Below are 25,798 nucleotides of genomic sequence, written 5' to 3'. Positions count from 1 at the left end.
TATGTGGTTTTCTAGAGATTGGATCATTTCATCTGCAAACAGGGATAGTCTGACTTCCTCTCTTCCTATTTGGATGCCCTTTATTTCTTTCTCTGGCCTATTTGCCCTGGCCAGGACTTCCAATACTATGTTGAATAGAAGTGGTGAGAGAGGGCATCCTTGTTTTGTGCCAATTTTTAAGGGGAATGCTTCCAGCTTTTGCTCATTCAGTATGATGTTGGCTGTGGGTTTGTCATAGAAGACTCTCATTTTGAAGTATGTTCCTTCAATACCTAGTTTGCTATGAGTTTTAAACACGAAGGCATGAATTTTATCAAACGCCTTTTCTGCATCTATTGAGATAATCATGTGGTTTTTGTCTTTAGTTCTGCTTATGCGATGAATCACGTTTATTGATTTGTGTATGTTGAACCAACCTTGCAGCCCAGGGATAAAGCCTACTTGATGGTGGTGGGTAAGCTTTTTGATGTGCCGCTGGATTTCTTTTGCCGGTATTTTGTTGAGGACTTTTGTATCAATGTTCATCAAGCGTAGTGACCTGAGGTTTTCTTTTTTTGTTTTATCTCTGCCAGGTTTTGATATCAAGGTGATGCTAGCCTCACAGGATGAGTTAGGGAGGAGTTGCTCATCAACTTTTGAAATAGTTTCAGTAGAAATGGTACAAGCTCTTCTTCATACATCTGGGAGAATTCAGCTGTGAATCCGTCTGGTCCTGGACATTATCGGTTGGTAAGCTATTTATTACTGTCTCAATTTCCAAGCTTGATATCATCTGTTCAGTGATCCAGTTTCTTCCTGGTTCAGTCTTGGGAGGGTAGCTGTGTTGAGGAATTTATCCATTGCTTCTAGATGTTCTAGCTTATGTGCACGGAGGTGTTCATAATATCCTTGATGGTTATATTTCTGTGGGGTCAGTAGCGATCTCCCCTTTTCATTTCTGATTGTGTTTATTTGAATATTCTGTGTTTATTTGAATATTCTCTCTTTTCTTATTAGTCTAGCTAGTGATCTATGTATTTTATTAATTTTTTTTCAAAAAACCAGCTCCTGGATTTGTTGATGTTTTGAATGATTTTTCATATCTCAATCTCCTTCACTTCAGCTCTGATTTTGGTTATTTCTTGTCTACTCCTAGCTTTGGGATTTGTTTGCTCTTGCTTTGCTAGTTCTTTTAGCTGTGATGTTAAATTGTAAGTTAACTTGATATCTTTCTAACTTTTGATATGGGCATTCAGTGCTATACATTTCCCTCTTAATACTGCCTTAGTTGGATTCCATAGATTCTGGTATTTTGTATCTCTGTTCTCAGTAGTTTCAAATAACTTCTTGATTTCTTCCTTAATTTCATTATCTACCTAAAAATCATTCAGGAGAAGGTATTCAATTTTAATGTAATCATACGGCTGTTTTCTTTTTTTTTTTTTTTTTGTAATTTTTTTCTCCATTACTTGTTAAGTGGTACTGGTATAGCAGCATCTTAAAATACCTTACTTTTAAGATTCAGCCAGGGAACCCTCTCCTACTCTTTACCCCTCCTCAGATATTTCTCTACTGTATCCCCATAGCTCTTGAACATCTCATGACATATATCACTGTATTTTAATTTAATAAATTCATTTGTCTATTCACTAGACTGGCTTCTTTGCATTATAACCAGGACTTCACATAGATGTTGGTACCTCATAGATTTCTAATAAATACCTACTGAATTAAGGAAACATGAATTTATGTTCTACATAATGATGTTAGTGAAAATTTGTTACTGTGTTTATTTCTCACAATGAATAAACATGGAGTGTATCCTGTAGTTGTGTCCAGTGGGAATCAATTATTGATACCTAGTGATGTAGACAAGTTGTTTTAAAAAAGAAAAAAAATGAAAGAAAGCAGCCTCTTCTTTTACCAGTCCCCACCTCAACCATATAATTTTCTTTAAGAAAAAAGCTGTGATATCCATTTCTCTGTACTATCAACAGTTCTTGAAGTTGCCTTGACAAGCACAGATTCCTTTAATCAGTCCAAATACATGATATATAGATATATAATATGTGTGTGTGTGTTGACATCTTTAGTAGAAACAGCTTTTCAGATATTGATTTCATATTGTCTTCCTCCCAGCTTTCCATTGACTTAATGATTTCAGATACAGTTTCAAATTGCATCTTAATTGTGGGGAGTGGGGATAGTATTTAATCTCTGGCTCCTCTTTTTTAAGGTTATTTCTGAGCCTGCCTTGATGTGGTTCAAACCCAGAATAAATGCAGTTTACTGTCTATCACTCCATACTCTTAAGATGGTTTTGCCAGCTTTTAGAGCCTCTCAGATGTTCTAAAATAAGGTCAAGCTGATTCTACATCCTATTGTTTGTAGATGTTAGTGCTGTCACTTTGGCAAAATGTTTTTGACTTGAGATAGAATCATTAATCCAGGAATATCTTGTTAATAAATTTACTGAATACTCACTTGGACTTTCTGATATAGCAGTTTTTAATACCACAGCTTTTTCATGTGAGCTAGTTTATTTTTGGCTGAACTATATTTTTATTTCTTTAAACACCAAGATACTTGGAGAATCATATTCTCCAAAGTCTCCATAGTGTGACAAATAGGAATTTGTATGTTTTATAATTTCTAACTATTTTCCTCAAAGTCATTATTTCAGAAATTAAAACATCTAAATTTTCACTTCTGGGGTGATATTTTCTGGCAGTGGATATAAGACATTCTCCGATTCAGTTTAAAAGAGTGAAATCTGAAGTTTCTGTTTTCCCTAACTAGGCTTTCCCTGAACACATTTGTAATGCAAATTGAGTCAGTCTGATCTTGGCTTTCTTTTAACTGTAGTCTGGTGGTCTTAAAAAGAACTGAAATCATACATAGGATGTTACATGGCACAGAGTGTAGTGTTTACAACTGTACTTTTCTATATTCATAGTGAAGTCAGCATTTAATTTTGAAATATGACAAGTTGTCTATTTGTTCCATTAGCAGTACTTCTTGGACATCACAATCACTTCAGGCTGTGCTCTTAATTCCTGTCCAGGGTATTATTTAATAAAGAAAAATAGGATCAAAGGAAACATTTTAAAAATAAACATTTTAATTAGCATTTGAAAATTTAAGCACTTTCATTAATGTTTCCCCAGATGGAGTCCTTCAACTAAATCAAGATTTTACCTGCTTGTCAAGGTCCATCTCAAATGCATTTCTTTTTTGAAGCCTATCCAATGAGAATTATTATTTACTGTTCTTATATTAGCTTAATACCACTTTTACCCCTTCATTCTAGTGAGGCATTATACTGTGAGATCAGGCATTTTATGCTACAGAACCCTCTCCCCTCTAAAATCTTATCTGAAAAGCTCAATATATTAAAATAATGAACAGGCAACTTCTCTGGCTGAAGCAGAAGTAGGAGGGCGGGAAGCCTATATACCTCTTTCTGCACTCCCCTTTCATTCCCACTGGGTCAAAAGTACCTGTTAAGTACATAGTTCCAGAAACTGGCTGTTGTTCAAAATAATACAAGCTTTGGAAGCAGGCCACTAGCTATTGAACCTTGAGAAAAAACTCAATCTAAACCCCAGTTCCCTTTCCTGTAAGATGATAATAATAATAATGTCAAACCCTTAGGGTTGCTGAGAGGATTTCCTAAGATAACTGTTAAAATGACTTGCACAGTGCCTGGTGTGTAACCCTCTATAAACATGTGTTAAAGTGATTGAAATTCTCAAAAACCACATAGCTAATTAATGGCAGAGCCAAAACTAAAACCTGACAAAGGCAATTTGTCTACCATATCATCATACTAACAGGCAACAGATATGCATTTATATACCTTAACAAAACTTTCCAAACTGAAATGACTTTTTTCCCTAAATCTTACTGTATAATTATCTGTTGTCTGTTATTAGATATGGTCAGAATCTTCATAATCATTGAGTCTCTCTGTGAAACCTACAGCAGCTATCGGCATTCACCTTCATAGCTGTTAGCTTCAGAGTTAAGGAATGTACATTAGAGTTACCTTAGGAGACAACTCAGGGTCCTATGACTCCAGGTGACATAGGTCTGCCTTTTTGTTTAATGTAAGACAGAAACTATTAAGGATTTTTTCACATGAGTTGAGGGATCCTCTGAGAGGTTAAATTTATTCAGGCTAACTAAAAGACAAATTGGCCGGGCGCGGTGGCTCACGCCTGTAATCCCAGCACTTTGGGAGGCCGAGGCGGGCGGATCAAGAGGTCAGGAGATCGAGACCATGCTGGCTAACATGGTGAAATCCCGTCTCTACTAAAAAGAAAATACAAAAAATTAGCTGGGCATGGTGGCGGGCGCCTGTAGTCCCAGCTACTCAGAAGGCTGAGGCAAGAGAATGGCGAGAACCCGGGAGGCGGAGCATTCAGTGAGCTGAGATTGCGCCACTGCACTACAGCCTGGGCGACAGAGCGAGACTCCGCCTCAAAATAAATAAATAAATGACAAAGCAGAGTATAAGAGGATAGAGAGTTTTACCATATTAAGAACTAGACAGCTTGTATTTTTTCTCTAAATAAAAGTGTTCTTACATACAGTCTGTGGCACTTTTTAGTAAAGGTTGTGTCAGTAAGTGAAGTTTTTTACTTTGGTACAGAGTATGCAGATTTTATGGTGCCTCACAAAATTACAGATATGTAGGTATTTGCAGTTTGCCATTTACTTTAAAAAAGTTCTTAGGCTGAAAAAAGCTGTTTTGATTGTGCTCCAGGGTCTAACCTAATCCTCTACCTTCAGTTTTATTTTTAGTGGTAGAAACCATTTCAAAGAAATGTCCACCTACAGTTAAACTAATTTTCAATATTATAAGGAAGCAATGACTAGATCCTTTTTACTAAAGATGATATTCAACTTCGTGTTCTAATTTCTTTGGCTTATGTCTTTTTTCTGATGAACCCCAATTAGTAGTCCTGAAGTGACCTAGGAATGGAAACCTCTGCTTCATTCCTGTTCTACCCAAGGACCACAAACTAGTCACTTAATCTTACTGGGCCTCAGATTCCTCCTTCTTAATGTGAGGAATTTGACTAAATAAATATAACAAGTCTGTTTTAACAAAAAATGACCTCGGGTTAAAGATGTAGAGGAAAATTAATCTTGTAGCCTGGAATAATTTTTCTTTATTTACATTTTGAGGAACCAGCAGTTTATAAATAGTTCACCACTGCAGAAAGTGATTACCCATCATATTAGAACAATAGCTACAAGTTCGAAATCACCACTTGGCTTTTAAAATCTTAACCACTATTTTACCTTTATGTTGAATTACTCTAGTTGACCTAAGTAATACCCAGATTTACTGGAGTTTGATGTGTCAGTTGACACTAGTGATTCTTCTTTCTCATTCCTTTCTCCTGATTTCTTGCCTAGGATACTGAAGCGGGAGAAACTCTTAAAATGGAACTTCTCAGGTTCTCTATGAAGTTCTCATACAACATGGCTTAAAGAACAGCTGTGAAGAACTCCTACCAGCTGCATAAGGCTAGCTAGTTTTGGAGAATGATGACCCCCTAAATGTTTGACTAGAAAGTATTTTAAATATTTGAGGTATCACAATTTTATAAGAATTATGTGCTTATGAAGTTTTCTAAGGAAAAGCTAATTTGTAATTAAAATATTACAACTAATCTTTAAGCTTGGGATAGGCAGATTTCAGGAGGAGATTGCTGTATTCTCCCCTCTTTCCTTTGCCTCCATTCTTTTCTCTCTTCTCCATTCTGTTTCTTTTGCCCTCCTCATCTCACCTTACCTCTCTTTTCCCATATTTTTCTTCATCTTTTTTCTTTTTTGTTACCTCTTCCATTTCTCCCATTTTTCATCATCTACCTGCCTACACTTATGTTCTTATATTTATGTACCTTATTCACTTGTCTTCTGTCTTTCCTTTGTTGAGCCTGAAAGAGGACTCACTCTGGCCTCACATAGTGATCTACTATTTTCTGCCTGTCTGTCATTGTGCTCACTTTTATGAAGCAAAGTACAGGAGAAATAAATTCAAGGGTGTCATTATCTTATGACACCTCAACTATTCTACTCTGATACTACCACCGGCCATTCTGGACTCTACTCTCTTCGGGGGGGAGTGAAAAATAAGCTAAGCTATAAGTTATAAGTAGATAGTGCCAATCAGTTGAAGAAAAGACAAAGTTTCTGCCTTGTCAATCATTTAAACACAGCAAACCTGGAGCAGTCCTCATGTAGTGTATAGCTGTAAACTCTGTGAGAACAGGAACACCCAATGTAGCATCCTGCTCTTATTGGTAGAATTCATTAACTTATGAAAGGTAATCATAAATCACCTTATATGCTTAAATAGTTATGACAGGGCTTTTAATTGGTTTGCACACGGATTCTGATCAAATGACAGCCGCTATTGTTTCCATTGTTTTGACCAGCACTTTATGAATCTTCTAAATGTCGTGGAAGTTGGCATCACCTGCAAAGGCCACTCCAATACAAAGCTAAATGCTGCAATAGTCAGATTTTATTTTCTTCCTGACTTTTAAAATGTATTGCTCAAAGAGAGGCAAAGCTCAAAGCTCATATAAGGCCCGTGTGAGCTGCTTTTAGCTCCAGAATCATGATAAGAGTTTTTTAAAAATTAAAAACAAAAACCAACCCTCTAATCTTCCCTTTTCTTCAGTATCCATTGATTGTGGCAATTCTAATAACTCTCACAAATGTGTGAATAAGTCTATGATGAGGCTTCTTTGAAGGGAAATCAAAGTTTTGATGGGAGAAACAGAAGCTCATTTAAAAAGTATTTGTTACTAATGCCAACAAATTTTGCGAGTTTTGCTGGTTAACCAAGAACGTATAAAAAATCCACTATGATTCTCGTGTGAAGAATTATTTCAGTATAGGGATTTTGGTTAAAAGCCATGGTTTAAATTGAGTATAAATTTGCGATTGGCAAAAAAACAAGCTTTGCTGTTCTGTTTAATTAGAGACAACAGTTAAGAACTTCATTGAGCTCTTCAATAGAAGACATACACTTTAAAAAAAAAATCAACTTGTTGATGCAGCATGCTGCTACTATGCTAGAATTGCTTTAATCTTGGAGAAAAACAAATTTTTGGAACCCTAAATGTAAAAGTTTCAAAGAAATTTAGGATCATCCAAATCGTTAGTCTAAACAACTGAAGACATTAAACAGATCCATATTTGTAAGTGACAGAAACGATTACTGGTTTATGTATTACCCAGTGGTACTATGTCAAAGCCCAGTCTCTCCTTCACAAACCTGGTTCTGTGCTTTGCTGGAATCATTCCCTGGGTGTTTACCCCATATAAGGAGTATGAGCTGGGGATTTTCATCTTGTTGCCAGTAGAAATAGATTTTTATGTCTTAAGTAGAACTGGTATTGTTAAATTGAATATGAACTCCTGGGGAGCCTACATATTTTTTCATTTTCAAAACCAATTGTAAAATGTTGAAGTACACTGTTAGTCTTTCTATGGCACAGAGGGTACTTACTTATGAGGTTCTCAGAACAGAAGCTTTAGGTTTGTTGAATAAAACTTAATGGGAATTTAAGCTAGTTTCTAACTATTAACAGATGTAACATTTAGGGAAACATTTCAAAATTACATTAAACCAGTTAAAAGTGGTAAGGATGACATATAATAAAATCATCAAAGATTTGAGAGTTGCCCAATTTAAGTTCATTCAAAACTCTTGCCTTTTAACCCATTAATCATGAAAAACTCTGTTCTTAATTGTCATGCAGTCCAGTAAATATGAGCAGTTTTTCTGTCACCAATGCCATGAACAATCTGATAATTTCCTGATAATGTTTTATTATAGTGGCTACAAATAATTCTGGAAATGGTATTTTAAGAAATATCTTGCTGAGAAGCATTGTTTCTTCCAGGAAGTAGCCTTTCATATTGGTCTAAACAGTTCAAGGAGATGGCCTCCTACTGGAACTCTAGGGCATTACTATTTTCAGACCTTGTTTGTATGCAACATAAGCCATATTGATTTCCAGATAATATAAATTTATTCAAAACAAAATACTGTAACATTCTGGGAGCAGGTTGCTTTTACTTTTATTAAATTTACCTTTATTACAACTAAGAAAATTGCTTTGAAACAACGACATTCTGACCATTTAGCTTTGTTGTCATTTAAAATCTTTCCCAAAGTTTCTACTGTTATTCTAACTCTTCTCAGTAGGAGTTGATAATATTAGTACAGATCAGAGAATGTAATATTTAACACCACTGCTAACTTGCAAGAAATACAAAATGCATTTATTGCATTTTATGAGCTTTGCTCATAATTTAACCATGATAATAAAAAGCAGATTAAAGATAATATCTGCTCATGTGATTGAAATATTTCCTAAGAGTACTTCAGCTTACAAATCTTGCCTCTTTTTTTTTCTAGAAGCAAGGTCTCACTATGTTGCCCAGGCTAGCCTCAAACTTTTGGGCTCCAGCGATCCTCCCATCTCAGCCTCCCAAGTAGCTGGAGTATAGCATGTGCCATTGCGCCTGGAAATTTTTTTTCTGTAACATTTATCTACATTTTAAAATAAAAGCTTGATGTAGTATTTTTTTTCAAGTTTATGAACTTATGATAGAACTAAATTGAAAATCATGTGATTTGTAAAGCTGTAATGCTATATCTGTTTTAATAAAACTACCAAAGAGAAAAATACTCAAATTTAACCATTACTATTCTACTCTGTAAACACTTCCCATCTCTGTCACACTAAGAAATCTTTACACTAGCCTACAAAGTCTAGACTAGTGATGTAGCCCATTTTAATTTACCTCTCTCATCTTTATTTCCCACCATTCTCTCTCCCTCACTCAATTCACTTGAGCCACATTAACCTGCTTGCTGTTCATCAAACATACCAGAGGCATTCTGCTTTAGGGTCCTTGTACTAGTTATATCCTCTGCCCGTAACATTCTTCATTCAGATAGCCACAGTCTTTGCTCAGTGCTCACGTCAGCTTCTCAATGAGGCCTACCTTGATCATTCTATTCAATAATTGTAATTTGCATACCCCCACCCCAATACATTAACCCCTTTACTCTGCTCTACTTTTTAAAAAAATCTATTTTAGATCGGTTTTAGTTTCACAGCAAAATAGAGAGAAAGATATAAAAATTTCCCATATAACCCCTACTATTACAAGTATCCCCCACCAGAGTAGTACATTTGTTATAGTCAACGAACCTATACTGACACATCATAATCACCCAACGTCCATAGTTTACATTAGGGTTCACTCTTGGTGTTGTAAATTCTGTGAGTTTGGATAAATTATAGTATCATACATGGTATTTACTGGAGCCCTAAAAATCATCTGTGTTCCATCTACTCATCTCCCACCCCCAACCCCTGATCATTTTTACTCTCTTCACAGTTTTGCCTCTTCTAGAATGTCATATAGTTGGAATCATGCAGTATAGAGTCTTTTCACATTGGCTTGAGTTAGTAATGTGTATTTAATGTCCTTTCACGGCTCAATGGATCACTTCTTTTTTCCTTTTTTTTTTTTTTGAGATGGAGTCTTGCTCTTGTCACCCAGGCTGGAGTGCAGTGGAGCGATCTCGGCTCTCTGCAACGTCCGCCTCCTGGGATCAAGCTATTCTACTGCCTCAGTCTCCCTAGTAGCTGGGATTACAGGTGCCCACCACCACGCCCAGCTAATTTTTGTATTTTTAGTAGAGACAGGGTTTCACCATGTTGGCCAGGCTGGTCTCAAACTCCTGAGCTCAGGTGATCCACCCGCCTCAACCTCCCAAAGTGCTGGGGTTACAGGTGTGAGCCACTGCACTCAGCCGAATCATTTTTTAGCACTGAATAATATTCCACCGTCCGGTTGTACCAAGTTTACTTATCCTCTGGAAGACATCTTGGATGCTTCCATACCCAAGGTTATCTACGTTTTCTCTGCTCTACTTCTTCTGTTACAATAACATGTATCATTTTCTAACAAACTATATAATGTTCTTATTTCTAAGGAACATAATGTGGCAAATAAAACATATAAAAGAGTGTTCAAAGATAACCAAAGATAACAGGTGGGCACAAATAATGTATTTATGCTATAGAAAGAAAATCAGAGAAGTAATTTTTAAAAACCACCAGACTTGAAGAAAACTATTAATTTTAAGATGGAAGGGCTGAGCAAGTATCAAGCAGACTGAATGAATAAAATACTCAAATCCAAATATATTCTCTTGAAGTTTTAGCCACCGAAGATAAAGAAAACCCTAAGAGATTCCAAGGAGGGAAAAAGATGTTACCAACACATGAATGTGAATCAAACTGGAATTCTATTTCTCATCAGCAACCCTAAATTCCAGGACACAATGGAGGAAATGTCTTCAAGGTTCTATAGGAGAATGATTTTGAAAACAGAATTCTATATACCCAAACTATCTATTAAATATGAAAGCAAACAGAGATAATTCAGACCTTCAAGAACTCTGAAATTGTATCTCCAGTATGCCTTTTCTGTGGAAGATCTTTGAGGATATACCCCAATTAAATGAGGGAGAAAATTGTAATAGATGAAGAGGTGAGAGCTAAGTAACAGCAAATCTAACCCAGGATTGTAATAGGAAAATGAAATACCTGAAATGCTTAAATGACAGCTTTTCAACTGTTCAAGAAAGCAACTGATTCAACTTGGAACTCAAAATGTAACAAGCAAGCAACATTCCTACAATTTGCAGCCAAAGGGAATTACAGCTTTTATAATTCTAAATCCTGTAGGACCAAAAACACTCCTAAAAAGAATTAAGTATTCATTATCAATCTGTTCTCTGGTTTTGACTATGTTTTGACTGATGAGCTTCTTATTAGTAGCCCACACTCTCTCTTCTCAATTGTATCAGTTTGTTAAAGTAGGTGTCAGCACATTTCACAGATAGAAAAAATAAGTGGTAAAAATATATATGAAAGGTACAGATCTGAAATTATATTATACAAATGATCGATTTTTATGTCCTTTTACAAATACCTTTACATTTGAAGAAGTTCACTGATAAGATATAAACAGACTAGGTGAAGGTTTTCCAGTAAAATGAAAGGTGTCAGACTCTGAAGAGACTGCTCTTATCCAACTCTTTTCTAAGTGGCTGCTTAGCAGAGCTGTCGCCCTTTTTCCCTAGCACTCCTGCGGCTGCACGTGAGCTCTTCCCTGTGCTCGCCACCATTATACTTTAAGGGATCTCTTCACAAAACAGACTCTGAGAATCTTTTAAAATCAGTACTCTTTAACCTTATAGGTGAAATTATCCAATTGGGTATGTTTTTAGAATGAGTACTATTTTTTCGGAAGTTCCTAACTCGATTCTGTGTGTAAATTATTTACAGATGAATGCAGTTGCAGCCAAATTACCTTATTTAAATGCATCATTACTGGACACTTCAATGGTTTCTCCATTTGAACTCTGAATTTAACTTTACTTCAAATATATTTGCATAAGCAGTCTACATCATTCATGATTTACCTGTTTTACTGTATTAAAGTAATAATTTTACCCATCTTCAAAGCCATATGCATTAGATTATTGCTACCATAAGAATTTATGTAAACAATGCATAATTGTTCCTGTCCATGTGACCTTGTGCTAATAATTATTCTAAAATTGAAATTGTTTTATTTTCATTGCTATTCATTACTTTTTTGCTTTTAAACAGGCAGCTTTCAACTGCCAGATTTAAGAGCATGTTCCTTAGCAAAGCTGCCCTAGTTGATTGACATAGGTGTCCAATGGCTTTCTCTGTCTTTCCTTGATAGTATTTCTATGAGGAATTTCATTGTATTACTCTGTTGCTGCTGAGAATTTCCCTGCCTGCCTTTGTTACTTTGGCCTCCGCTGTCACCTGACTTCCAAAGCAGATGTCCACTCAAACCCTAGTCTTTCTACCTACAATGCCAGTGAAAATTTTAGCCTCCTTTCACTTTCTTCCTCTTCCTTCCCCTACTGGGGACCCTGACTCTTCAGACACATTAGCATCACTGACTGAAGATCTTCCTATTTTTGATTATTACTCTTTACCTCTTCTGTTAATGTAAAAACTTCACCTTTCCAGTTATCAAGGATTCTTCTAGAACCCTTCTCTCAAAATTTTGAGGTTTGATTTTCTATGCAAATTCCTCAAATGGCTTCCCATCTGAAAACAAGAGCTAAAATCCTAACAATGGCTTTACATCATCTGTCCTACTACACCCCTATCACCTCTCCTCTTCCAATCTCCCTCTTGCTTACTGTGCTTCAGTAAAACTCTCTCCTTGTTCATGAAGACACCAAGCTCACTTTCTTCTCAGGGACTTTGTCCTCACTGATTTCTTTACCTGGAATGTTCTGCTTCCAGAACATTCCTTGCGGTTTATCCTCTCACGTCTTTCAAATCTTTACTCAAATGTCACCTTATCAGTGAGGCCTTCCTTGACCACCTTATGAAATTACAGTCCCCTTCATATCTTCAAAGTAAATATTTTATTAGACAACCTAGTTGTTTTACCTTTTTGTTTATTGTCTGTAAACCTCTACTAGAATACAGACTTCACAAGGGTCAAGGACTTTCATAAACTGTTATGTATAGTTCCCCCTTATCTGTGGGAGATATATTTCAAGTCCCCCAGAGGATGCCTGAAACTGTTGATAGCACTGACCCTTACATATACTATGTTTTTTCCTATTATACATTCCTATGATAAAGTTTAATTTGTATATTAAGCACTGTAAAAGATTAACAATAACTAATACTAAACCAGAATAATTCTAACTATATACTATAATAAGAGTCATGAGAATGTAGTCTTTCTCTCTCACACATACATTATCTTATTGTACTGTACTCACCTATTTTCAGACCACAGTTAACCACAAGTAACTGAAACTGTGAAAAGTAAAACCATGGATAAGTGGGGGAATATTATATCCTAAATACCTAGCATAGTGCCCGGCCCAATTGTAAGCATTCAATAAATATTTGTTGAATGAATAAATATTATAAATGCTACCGTGCTCCACATTTTATTCAGGCACACCGTTTAGCCGGAACTGACCAATCCCTTTAAGGGTAAGAGCATAGAATTACAATCAGACCGCCTGGATTTAAATGTCATTTGTGTAACCTTATACATGTACTTAACTTGTCTTTGTCTTATCCTGTATCTCATAGGTTCCTTGAGAATGAAACAAGTTAATATATGTAAAGCAATTAAAAGAGTACCCGACAAATGTAAGTACTCTATAATTTTATGTCTAATGAATTATTCAATATCAAATTTTATAACATTTTTCAGCGTATTGATTTTTGTTATTTTTTTTATTTTTATTTTTTTGAGATGGAATCTTGCTCTGCTGCCCAGGCTGGAGGGCAGTGGTGTCATCTTGGCTCACTGCAACCTCCGCCCCCCACCGCTGGGGTTTAAGCAGTTCTCTTTTATTAGCCTCCAGAGTAGCTGGGATTACAGGCACCTGCTACCACGTCCAGCTAATTTTTGTATTTTTAGTAGAGATGGGGTTTCTCCATGTTGGCCAAGCTGGTTGATCTTTGTTATTTCTGAACACTTATGCCGAGGTCCTTTTGACGTGAAGAGTACTGGTAACCAACCATGGATTGAACTTATCCTATCTCACTTGTCTACCTTTTGATTTTAATCATGATTTTGATATTTCAATTTAAAAGACTTTTTTATTTTATTTTTTATTTTTTTCGGACAGTCATATTCAGTCTGTGTATGTGCAGTGCAATACTCATTATTGGGCCCCCACTTGTAACATCTCAAAGTCCTCCATTTCTAATTAGAAATTCATAACCCAGTAAGCCAATGGATAAGTTACAAAAGACAGCTTACTTGTGGCTGGATAAATAATAAATCCAAATGTAACTTGGACTTCTGATATTGATACAGTATGCAATCCTGACATGCTGTTTAGCATCAGAAGCAGGGTTCCTGCCAATTAGAATGTGGTAGTAAAGTCTGTGGTTCTTTCCAGCTTCCATACAAAATTCAGTTCAGTGTAAAGTGGCTCTTCAGCTTGGTGCAGTTGACTACAACTAACTTAGATGACCTCTTTGCCATGGAGGGGGTGCGAAGTAATATCATTCAGTTCAGAAGTAGTTGTTTTAAACATATCTTAAACTGTTCTTTAAATACAAAATGACATTTGTTTTTTGTTAAACACATTACATTTTATATTTTGTTTTTTTTTTTTTCTGGTTTGTCTTGAAGTAAGTACTCCCGTATTCATGTTCAACTGTTATTTCCCAATTAATTTTTTCAAAGACTTTTAAGTAGCCAACAGCAGTCATATAAAAGTTAAAATAAACAATACACTTTGTAATGACAATTTTAAAAGAGCGAAAGCGTTTCAGCTATCATACTAAAATAGTTTTATCTTTCCCTTTAGACTGAAGGAATCTGAAAGTCAGAAGAAAATTTTGCCCATTGTTTAAGAAAATAATAAGTCTGTCATCAGACTAAAGCTGCTAAAGTAGCCTTTGATCTCCATAGATTTTAGCAAAGTATAGCAATCATACAGACAGCTCAATGAGTTACTACAAAATGAACACACCCATATAACCCACCTCTCGCTGAATAAATAACACATTACCTGCATCCTCAGGAGTCCTCTTACTGACCCCTTACCTCTACCATTTTTGTTCTCCAAAGTTAACTATTGCTAACTGTTCCAATATTAAACATTACTATTGTATCCTTTTATAAATAGAATCAGTCAGAATGTACTCTTGTTGACATGAAAAAGCTGTATTATTAAAAACTGCTATATCAAAAATTCGAAGTGAATAGTCAGTAAATTTATTAACAAGATATCCCTGGATTAATGATTCTATCTCAAGTCAAAACATTTTGCCAAAGTGACAGCACTAACACCTACCACCAATAGCATGTAGAATCAGCTTGACCTTATTTTAGAACATCTGAGAGGCTCTAAAAGCTGGCAAAACCATCTTAAAAGTGCAGAGTGATAGGCAGTAAACTGCAATTATTCTGGTTTGAACCACTCCAAGGCAGTCTCAGAAATAACCTTAAAAAAGAGGAGCCAGAGGCTTACTACTATCCCCACTCCCCACAATTAAGATGCAATTTGAAACTGTATCTGAAATCATTAAGTCAATGGAAAGCTGGGAGGAAGACAATATGAAATCAATATCTGAAAAGCTGTTTCTACTAAAGATGTCAACACACACACACATATTATATATCTATATATCATGTATTTGGACTGATTAAAGGAATCTGTGCTTGTCAAGGCAACTTCAAGAACTGCTGATAGTAAAGAGAAACGGATATCACAGCTTTTGATATCAATTTTCTTAAAGAAAATTATACAGTTGAGGTGGGGGCCGGTAAAAGAGGAGGCTGCTTTCCTTCAATCTTTTATTTTTTAAAACAACTTGTCTACATCACTAGGTATCAATAATTGATTCCCATTGGACACTACTACAGGATGTTTATTTATTCTGAGAAATAAACAGCAACAAATTTTCACTAGCATCATGATGTAGAACATAAATTCGTGTTTCCTTAATTCAGCAGGTATTTATTAGAAATCTATGACGTACCAGCATCTATGTGAAGTCCTGGTTATAATGCAAAGAAGTCAGTCTAGTGCATAGAAAAATGAATTTATTAAATTAAAATACAATGATATATGTCATGAGATGTTCAAGAGCTATGGGGGTACAGTAGAGAAATATCTGAAGAGCAAAGAATAGGAGAAGGTTCCCCGGCTGAATCTTAATAGTATGGTATTTTAAGATGCTACTACACCATTACCACTTAACAAGTAATGGAGATAAAACTAAAACAAAAGCAAAAACAGAAACATAGTAAGGCTGCTTTGCTACATAGCTTCCTTTTACAAAGCTAAGGAGATTACTATGCTCTTTGAGACCTACTTTTTAATGAACATAATTCTGAATACCTAGACATTGGAAAATACTGCAAAATAGACAGAATCAACCTTTATGATATATGAGGCAAAGAATCAATAGTGAACAAAACCTAATAAAGTTTATACTCCATTGAATCATTACCAGGGAGTAAGCTATTCTTGATTTTTTGGGGGGGGTGCTCAGGTATGAATAATCATATATCTAAGTAATATTTTTAGGTGGTCTAAATAAAGGACTATAAATAAAATAAAGGATATTTTAAATAAATACCATTTAAATTGCTGGGGTTTTTCTCATCTTAAATAACCAAAGACCTGAATTAACTCAGGCTATGTTACTTTATGTTGCCACACAAAATTTAACATCATAAAGATATATCTTTTCACTCGCTGGACAAATAAATTCTGCTCGTATTCTGTTGCATGAACAACTGTACACTCAATTATATACTGTCATAATTTGTTTTCTAGCTGTTTCATATATGAACCGTTTGTCTTCCAAATTAGATGATAAACTAGTTTAGTGCCAAATCATACTGTGTTCTCTTTTTGTGTCCTTTAGCAGCTAACACAGCGTTGGGCTACAGAACTGCTCAATAATTGCTTGTTGAATTGAACAGTACCCTTAATCATTGCCACTTCTTTTCTCTGAAGTACAGTTGAATAGAGGTAATGCTATAGTGCTGTCAAGTCTTTATGCTTTGTCCTGCTTCTCTGCTTGCCTTGCCAGAAGAAGGTAAATTTGATCTTTATATTTACTCAACCAGTGTTGATCCTGCTAGGATTATCAACAATGACAATCAATGCCAGTTCAAGTGGTTTTATTACATATGAATACCTGTCCCTAGAGACTGAACCCAAAATGCCTGTATCAGACTAAGCCATTACTGTGTCTGTCTGCCCCTGACTCAAAACAAATCAACAATCTTAGATACAAGTTTGATGCCTCATCTTTCACTCTATGAGTAGGATTAAAAATAGTACAAAAGGAAATAATAAAAAATAATTATGTTTAAAGTAGATAAATTATAAATGCTCTCTATGTACTCCCGCTTTTATGCCTAAATGTAAAGGCAAATCAACATCTTTCTAATGTGAAACTCCTCTAAATTGTAATGTCTATAGGCAAATATTTATTTTACACTATTTTACAAGAAGATAAAATAATCTACCCTACCTAAACCTATCCTGAGCTGAGAGTCAAAAATATGATTCCCACACTAAGTTTTCAAATACAAGAATATGTCTCAATGCTTATTTATTTCAGTAATTTTTCTTTGCTCATGACAAAAGAAAAAACTGAATTAAGAAACAGTTAAAGTTTGTTTATAATCAGGGCTAAGTTATGACATAAAACTAACAAGGAGAGAGTCACAGTGATCCTAAAAGATCTTATTTTAATAAGCTTGAAAGGAAAAGGATCAGAATCTAGACTTAATTTTCATTTACAATCCTAATATTCACGAAAAAACACAATTTATGCAACCACAAAAGCATTCATTTAAAAATCACAGCAGGACCATATTATTTCTTGAGGTTTAACTGAAACTTTGAAAACAAAAGCAGTGGTCTATTAAAGGTTCTTTGTCAAAACTATTAATTAAAGCAAATTTTCAAACATTTTTTGAAACCTACAATTCTGGTTATTGAAATAAAAATTACTACATATGAAAGTGATAAATCTGATATTTTCTTTAATTTTCCTATATTAATTTAATATTAACATATAGCTTGTGTCATTGGGCAAAATCAACAATGTGAATAAAATTTTATTTTTTTGAACTTTACATTTTAAAATTGTAGCCTAGAATACAAATGATGTTAGCTATCAAAATAATGATTTTGTGGCTGACATTGCACTATATTTCATTTCTTCTCAGTTTTTAAAGGGGAATTAGAAGTTTATTTTTCAACCAAATCACTATAACTGTTATTTATTTGGCTTAAAACTCTTACCTATAAGCAAACTTGAGATATTTTTTCTAATTTAAAGAAAGCAGGAATTAGGCCAAAGTGAATACCTTAAGAAGGAATCATAGTAACTGTATTCACATTTATCGCTGCAATGAAAAAAACCTCCTACCTCATAATCCTGTTTCCTATAAAAGATTTTAAGCTCCACTGAAATGTATGTGCATTATTCTGATGACATTTTATTCTCTCTTTTGCCTTGCTGACATTTATAACATGACCTAGTTTGGCTAAAATTATCAGGTGAAAAAAGTAGCTGCAGTGTGATAAGTGATTTTAACTAGACACGATGTCTGGTTCCCACTGGTATACATACACACTGATGTCCCTGGGTGAGACAACTAATTCCTTCTACTTGTCTTTTTTATGATTAAAGGCAGTGATAGTAACTTTTTAACATTCCTTGCTTCTAAGCTGAGAAACTGAAAAGCTGTGTGAATGCTCGGCATCACCAATCAAGTCAGAAAACACAAGGAGAAAAAACATCCTAAAGCCAATACCTTGGCAAATGAAGATAATAAGAATAAAATCACCCAAGTGGGCAGCCTTAGTATTTCTGGACATGTTCCATAACCCCCGCAGGTAATAGTGGACTGGTTATTACCTGTGGCAGAGGAGACAAAACATAAATGTGGAATTTGAAGCAGAGTACTATTTTGTGGCAGGACGTATAAATTGAACAAACATTTTTTGCAGGTCATATTAAAGATGTAGAGAAAATGGGATCTCAAAGATCTTGTGAAAGACAAAAGGAAATCAGAAGAATATCTAAAATGAACTGATGGAGAATAAAGAGGATGGATAACCACAATTAAATTACCAGAAAGTTATCAGAATTATTGGTAAGAATAATGTTTGTTCAAAGGAAACCAAGCCCTGTTGAAAGAGAATGAGATGCTCCATTAACGAAAAAACAAGGCCCTTATTTCAAGGGCCTTGAAATAAGAAAACATCACCATGAAATTTCTGTTAAAAGTGAGCTAAATCTAGTGCTAAAGTAGTGATACTTTTTAAGTGATCAACTTAGTTTATGGCAAGGATAGTGAACCTATAGTACAGATAGATACAGACCCTGCTTTCCTGCTTACCACTCTGTGACACCAGAAGGCAAAAGAGGGGGAGAGTGAATCAGATAAACGGTATACATTAGAGCAGTAAACTTATCTACACTTTGAGCCTGGGGCATAAAATAATATGAACTCATATGAAATGAGAGTGAAGTGGGAGAACATCTGAAAAAGAGTGTTTAATATTTGAAACTGAAACTCAGCAATCTGACTATATGTAAAGTCTCTAGTAATTCATACTTCTGCTGCTTTAACGGAAAATAGGAATATCCTTGAAATTCCACATTTATGTTTTGTCCTGTCTCCCAGATGCCAGTCCACTACTACCTGTGAGGGTTATGGAACATGTCCAGAAATATTAAGGCCATCCACTTAGGTGATTTCATTTCTATTATCTTTATTTCCCAAGGTATTGGCTTCAGGAATTTTTTTTTTCCTTGTGTTACTACAGGGCTTGGTTTTCTAAGTTGATTGGTGCTTTTTAGTACGAAGTCCCCCAATATTGCTACTAAGTTCAATGCCAAACTATTTTCCAATCAAATGTCTAGATATCTGCAACAGTGAAAAATAGTGACTCTAAATGCACTACTAAATAGAGACACACATGTAATTAATAGAAACTGAGGAAAGTCCATCAGCTAAAATATAATTTGCTGTTCTCAAAAAAAAAAATAAAAAGCGGGGGGGAGTATAAAGTGTAAACATGAACTTACAAACTTGGAAGAGTTGAGGTGTAAGTTAATGTCCAAAACATCTTTTGAATTTTATTGAATGTTTAGAAGCCCTTGTTTTAAATGTACTACTTGAAATCAACAGGGATGAAGCAGTTTAACTGCTGATCATGCTGAAAAACTGACGTGGTCATACAAAACCCCAGAGATACCAATAAGAAGATACTAGATTAAAGCAAACAAACTACTTAAAGAAACTTTAAACTTTCAAATGCAGACATACGGCTGAAGAGAGTTTTATTTTGAAAACTAGAAGGGGTAAGAATTGAGAGTTCATACTGGCTCCAGGGCACTGACCAAACTCCATAGCTACAGCTACAAAAAAGGAGAAGAAAAAAAATGGCATCGCCCTGGCTAAAGATGCTAGAACTTAGAGTTGAGAGCTGGAAAAACAGCTGAAAATTTAAAAGAAAAATCTTAGCACCAAGCTAATCTCAGAAGGCACGAGACTCAAATTCAGAGCACAAGCTACACAAATTCCTGGCTGACAATGAAAATTACACATGAGCAAGGGAGGCCTATGAAGCCTAGTGAAAAAGCAGGAAGAGAAAAAAAAAAACAAAAAAGATTTTAAAATCTGTGATTCTTTTATTAACTGACAACATTCTTCAATCATTTACAGCCTGAGTGGTAGAAAGATGAATCTAGACAGGCTTGATGTGTCAGAGTATAGGGCCCAAAGCCGGCATAGCTACTGTCAATTAGGAGGAAATTCTGAGACACAAAGAAACAACAAAGAAGATGAGCATCTGCCAAAATCTTTGGGCTACCACATTGTGCATGTAAAGGGGGACCTATAGGTGTTCAGGCTAACAAAGCAGCAGAGGAAAGGTGTAAGCTGAATACCTCACAGGAGACAGTTTGTGGTTTCAACCCAAGGAAGTTAATTGCCTACTAGAACAAAAAGCCAAGGTCCTCGAAAGAATATGACAGAACACAGAGTCATTTCACCATATGTTTCCCAATGTCTAGTTTTCAATCAGAAATTTCTACATATGCAAAAACAAAACAAAAACAAAGATTCCCAAAAAAAAACAAACAGGAAAGTCTTCAGGAAATTACTTAAGAAAAAATACACTCAATACAAATGACTCTAACTGGGCTCAGATGTTGAATTTAGCAAGTAAAATAATTCAAAAAAGCTATTATAAATATATTCAAAAAACTGAAGAAAAATATGCTATCAGTGAGTGAACACAGAATAAATCTCAAGAGAAAAATAGAAACAAAAAAAAGAAAACTCTAGATCTAAAAAGTATAATAAGTGAAATAAAATATTCACCAAATGGTCACAGCAACAAATTGGAAATGGCAGAAGAATCAGTAAAACTGCATTACAGGTTAGGAGAAATTACCCTAGTTTATGGGGAGCCCCATAAACTAAAGATTAGCCTACAGTTTGTTAAAGGATATTATATAAAATGTTAAAGTAACATCCTTATCCATCTTTTATTTAAATTTAAAAGAAAAGGTTATTTAAACAATATTGTAATGTTTCATTCACTACAAGCCTAAATGTTATCACAGAACCAGGAACTATCAAATACTCATCAGCATTTAAAGTCAAAATAAAATGTAATGCCAACAAAATTTAGTATTAATTCAATCAACAAATAGTTCATCAACAATATCCTGGGTGATGCGGTTTGAATGTTTTGTCCCCTCCAAACCTCATGTTGAAATAGGATGTCTAATGCTGGAGGTGGGCCTAGAGGGAGGTGTTTGGGGCTTGGGGGAAGATCCCTTATGAATGGCTTGGTGCTGTCCTCACAATAAATGAGTTCTCGCTCTGAGTTCATATGAGATCTGGTTGTTTAAAAGAGTGTGGCACCGCGGCCCCGGCCCCTTGTTCCCGCTCACCATGTGATATGCCAACTCCCCTTTTGCCTTCCACCATGATCGTAAGCTTCCTGAGGCCTTACCAGAAGCAGATGAGAGCACTACACTTCCTGTACAGTCTGCAGAAACATGAGACAAAATAAATATCATTCCTTTGTAAATTATCCAGTCTCAGATATTCCTTTATACCAACAAAAATGGATTAATATACTAGGCAATGGCTTGGAACTGTAGAGACAATAAGTAAACACAGAGATGGCTCCTATCCACATACGGTTTCCTAATTCTAGCGAACAAGAATAAAGAATTCCCAACTGAAGTCCTCATATAGACTTATGATTTATTTGAGTAGCAAGATTTATGAACTATCTCTCATTGAAAAAAATACATTGGTTCAATTTTTTAAAAGGATTAAGAGTTAAACTACCAACCTCAGAATCCTTAGAACTTGGATTAAGAAACAGAAAGATCACCGTTAAATGAGTAGTCCAAGAGATGGAAGCTGAAAATGGAAGCTTTGTTCTTAAAAAACATAAAAGAGACAAATAGTAAAACTGTTTCCATGGTCTTGTAATGCTGCTCCAAATACATGCATTACTTTTTAAAAAAATTATAAAATGAATTCAGCACATGGAAACATAAAAATATTGTTAAGCAGTTCAGCAAAGAAAACCAAACGGAATAACCTTCATTCTTAAGGCTATGTTGAGTGCCTTATTTTAATCAGATAATTCCAAGTGTTGCCTTTGAACCATGCCATTCTGGCTTCACCTCTTCTCACTGCCTCCACTCCTATGATCATGAACTTCTTTCAGGGTATCTTACAATACATTATAGTCTCTTCAGAGTTTTTGAACATACTATTCCTACATTCCAATAACATTCTCTCCAAACCCCTTCTGTCCCTCTCTGACTCAACCTTACAGTCTCATCTTATGGTCTGGCACAAATTTTTCCCGAGCTTCTCTGTATTAGGTTAAATCTCCCCGGACTATGTTCCAAAAGCACCATGAGCTTTTTGCTTTCTTAGAACTTCTACAATTTCTAATTAGAAATTTAATGTTTCATTGATCAGTATGTTTGGAAATATATTCCCAGAGCCTGAGACAGTTTCTAGTACCTAATTTGGAGCTGAGTAAATATTTGTTAAATAAATATTAAAATAAAATGTAGATAGCCATATCCTTACTATTTTTTTTTGTCCCACATATTACATTGTAATAAAAACTTTTTTTCTGGTGTATACATTTATCTTATACTTCTCAATACTAAATAAAAATCCTCTGACTTTCCTAAAGTAGTTCCTAGATTTGATTTCCTCACATTTTATCCTATCTCCTTTTTTTCAAAGAAATATTCAATATAGAAAATATCTGACTTCTGTTAAGACTAATATTTATAATTTATAGGTGACGGCAAAATATAGTGAAAAATAGCAACTTCAAAGAAATAAGAACATAGACAAGTAAAATTAAAATAACACAATCTATGACATATTCTATATACTCCAATCAAGAGCAATCTGAAGATATCAACTAAAATAACCATAATATTAAAAAGGGCGGCCGAGAGCAGTGGCTCACGCTTGTAATCCCAGCACTTTAGGGGCCGACGTGGGTGGATCACAAGGTCAGGCATTCGAGACAAACCTGATCAACATGGTGAAATCCTGTCCCTACTAAAAATACAAAAAATTAGCCAGGCGTGGTGGCGTGTAACTGTAGCCCCAGCTACTCGGGAGGCTGAGGCAGGAGAATCGCTTAAACCTGGGAGGCAGAGGTTGCAGTGAGCCGAGATCGCACCACTGCATTCCAGCCTGGGCAACAGAGCAAGAGTCCCTCTCAAAAAATAATAAATAAATAAATAAATAAATAAATAAATAAATAAATAAATAAAATAGGCTAAATGTTGTTTTCTTTTGAATTCTAGCTCTTTTGTGAACAAAAGGCCAAAATGAAAAACTGAGATAATTTCTTGTAAGATTATCTTTCTGTCCAGCCTCATGTTCCTGAAAAGAACATTAAATTCCCTCATAAAACATTGTGTCAACTTTACAAATACAAGTAGACTTTATTCTACTTCTAAAAGGATATTCCCATTTAACTAGATGAGTCAATGAGTCAATTTAATATAATTTGAATATAAGAGTTTGATACCCTAATGGGTACAGAAACTATAATTATTGACCAGAATAATTCTAATTCATATTAAAAGATTCCATGTTTTTACCAAGAGTTTCAGGATGAGTAGATTTCCAAATTAAAATATTAAAATTTAATTCCAATAGTCAAAACTAAGTTTTGTTAAGGTCCATATAGACTGCCTTACTATTTATTTTCTTCAACTCTTGAGAATATTTTCATGAGAATAGAGTAACAGACTTAAATTAGATTTGACTATCACTGAAGAGAGTAAGAAGTTACAATTTCATCTCAATTATGCTCTGTGTCCTCTCTAACTTCTTAATATCCCAGATGGCATTAACATTCTTTTTCCTCCTATGACCACATCTCTATTTGGAACATATGCACTTATCAGTGTTATCTGCTGCACCAAGGCTTACCCACATCCACTCCTGGTAACTATAGAAGATGCGGACATTGACAGATTCAGTTCATCTTTTCACAGCCTGCTAAAACAGGCTTTATTTTTTTCTGGTTGAACTGCCTGCCTATCTACCTCCCTCCCTTCCTATCTACCTATCTATGTTATGTTTTCTCTGGTAAGAAAAAAATGTGGGAAAATAAGCAAAGGACTCCAAAAATCCATCTTTACTTTCCTCTTGACTTCCTACTCATTTAAATAAAGAATGGTGGCTAGAACAACTAAAGCATAATGTTCAAAAACAGAAGCTATCCTGCACTTTTCAAAAAGTAATAATGCAACATTTCATCTGTGCATAGCCCACAGTGAGGAGATGCAGGTATCTACACTTTTCCAAAGTCAAACAAAGTAATTACTACTAAGACCTAAACCTAAGACCTTTTCTTCACAGCATTTCTAAGAGATCTTGAAACACAGGCTCTCGCCAGGGTTCTGTAACTAACTAGCAATGTAACCATGAGTAACTACATAGCCAAGAGTATCCTCAGTAATAAGATAAAGGGACTGGTGTTTAGATTCAAGACCAACAAATTTGTACTCCTGCTCTACAGTAACAGACCAATATACTGAGACAGCAGGGTTTGTAACACAGAAAGAATTTAATGACCACAGGGTGGCTGAGAAAGGAGATGGGAGGAGACCCTCAAATCCATCTCCCAGAGGAGTTCTGGGCTGGGGATTTTAAGGGGATAGTAGAGGGCAAGGGGCTGGAAAACTGGGGTCATTGATTGGTTGGAGTAAGGGAGATGAAATCATGAGGATACCGAGTGCATTCTTTGCTGAGTCAGCTAACCGTCAGACAGGCTGGTGCCTGTAGTTTCACTGGTACGCAGGACCTGAAAGAATATCTCAAAGGTGCCAATGTGCCTTTGGAACAGTTAAAAAAAAAAAAAAAAGAGTATCTCAAAGGGAAAACTTAATGTTTCATAATATTCAAGTTGTTATCTATGGAGCAGTTGAGAACTATAATCTAAGGTCTATGTGATTCTAGGACAATAGGCACCAAACAACTATGAAGAAGCAGACCAGAGAGCAAGCCTGACCTAGTGATTAAGGCTGAATGTGCTGCGAGCTTGGTTTTTGTTTCTCCCCATCCCTTCTTCCCTGATTAATTTTATAAGTTTATAGGGAGGGTTTCATTTAAAACATGGTCCCTTTAAAATAATTTTTTAAACCCACTTTACAGATTCCCATAGGGTAATAGGTATAAGCTGTTATTATTTGTTGTTTGAAAGCATTAACTAAAGGTGCCACAAATTTAGAAACATAATTTTTCAGTTGATGATTTAGATTTACAAAGTAATTAAGTACATTTGAAAATCTGGAATAACAGACGTGTGAGTTATATTATTTTTCCAGTGTTTATACAACGCTTGGGTTGCATATGTATCCCTGGATCCTTTTAACTCTACTCTTCCTTCTCTCACAAAAAGTCCAAGGTTACCAACCTCAGAAACGCTGACCTATACAGACATGTTCCCTGCCATCTCCTAACATTCCCAAAGTTTATTATCTACGATGTTCACCTCTTCCAAAGGAAAAAAAATGGAATAAAAGAATTACAGGGAAAAGATAAACATGATCACCTCTCAGTTATCTGCTGTGACATTCTCTAGGGGCTTAGAATTCCTTTACTTCCTGAT

The 25,798-nt window shown here is 35.3% G+C and overlaps 1 protein-coding gene across 6 annotated transcripts in view; it reads right to left on the bottom strand.

The window, feature by feature from the left end:
* Window positions 1-25,798, bottom strand: part of COMMD10 (COMM domain containing 10) — a 362,273-nt gene that overhangs the window by 196,224 nt on the left and 140,251 nt on the right. The window contains exon 6 of one of the 6 annotated variants that reach the window (XM_054555846.2): window positions 1,407-21,670. The exons of the other annotated variants lie outside the window; for them this stretch is intronic. Coding sequence (XP_054411821.1) covers window positions 21,653-21,670 — 18 coding nt within the window. The 3' untranslated portion in view covers window positions 1,407-21,652. Of the gene's footprint in view, window positions 1-1,406; window positions 21,671-25,798 lie in introns of those variants that run through there. 6 annotated transcript variants of the gene reach the window in all.

This window comes from Pongo abelii, chromosome 4, assembly GCF_028885655.2.
Source record: "Pongo abelii isolate AG06213 chromosome 4, NHGRI_mPonAbe1-v2.0_pri, whole genome shotgun sequence".
NCBI classification, from domain to species: domain Eukaryota; kingdom Metazoa; phylum Chordata; class Mammalia; order Primates; family Hominidae; genus Pongo; species Pongo abelii.
The sequence above is the reverse complement of the archived record's forward strand: the minus strand, read 5'-3'. Positions and strand labels throughout refer to the sequence as shown.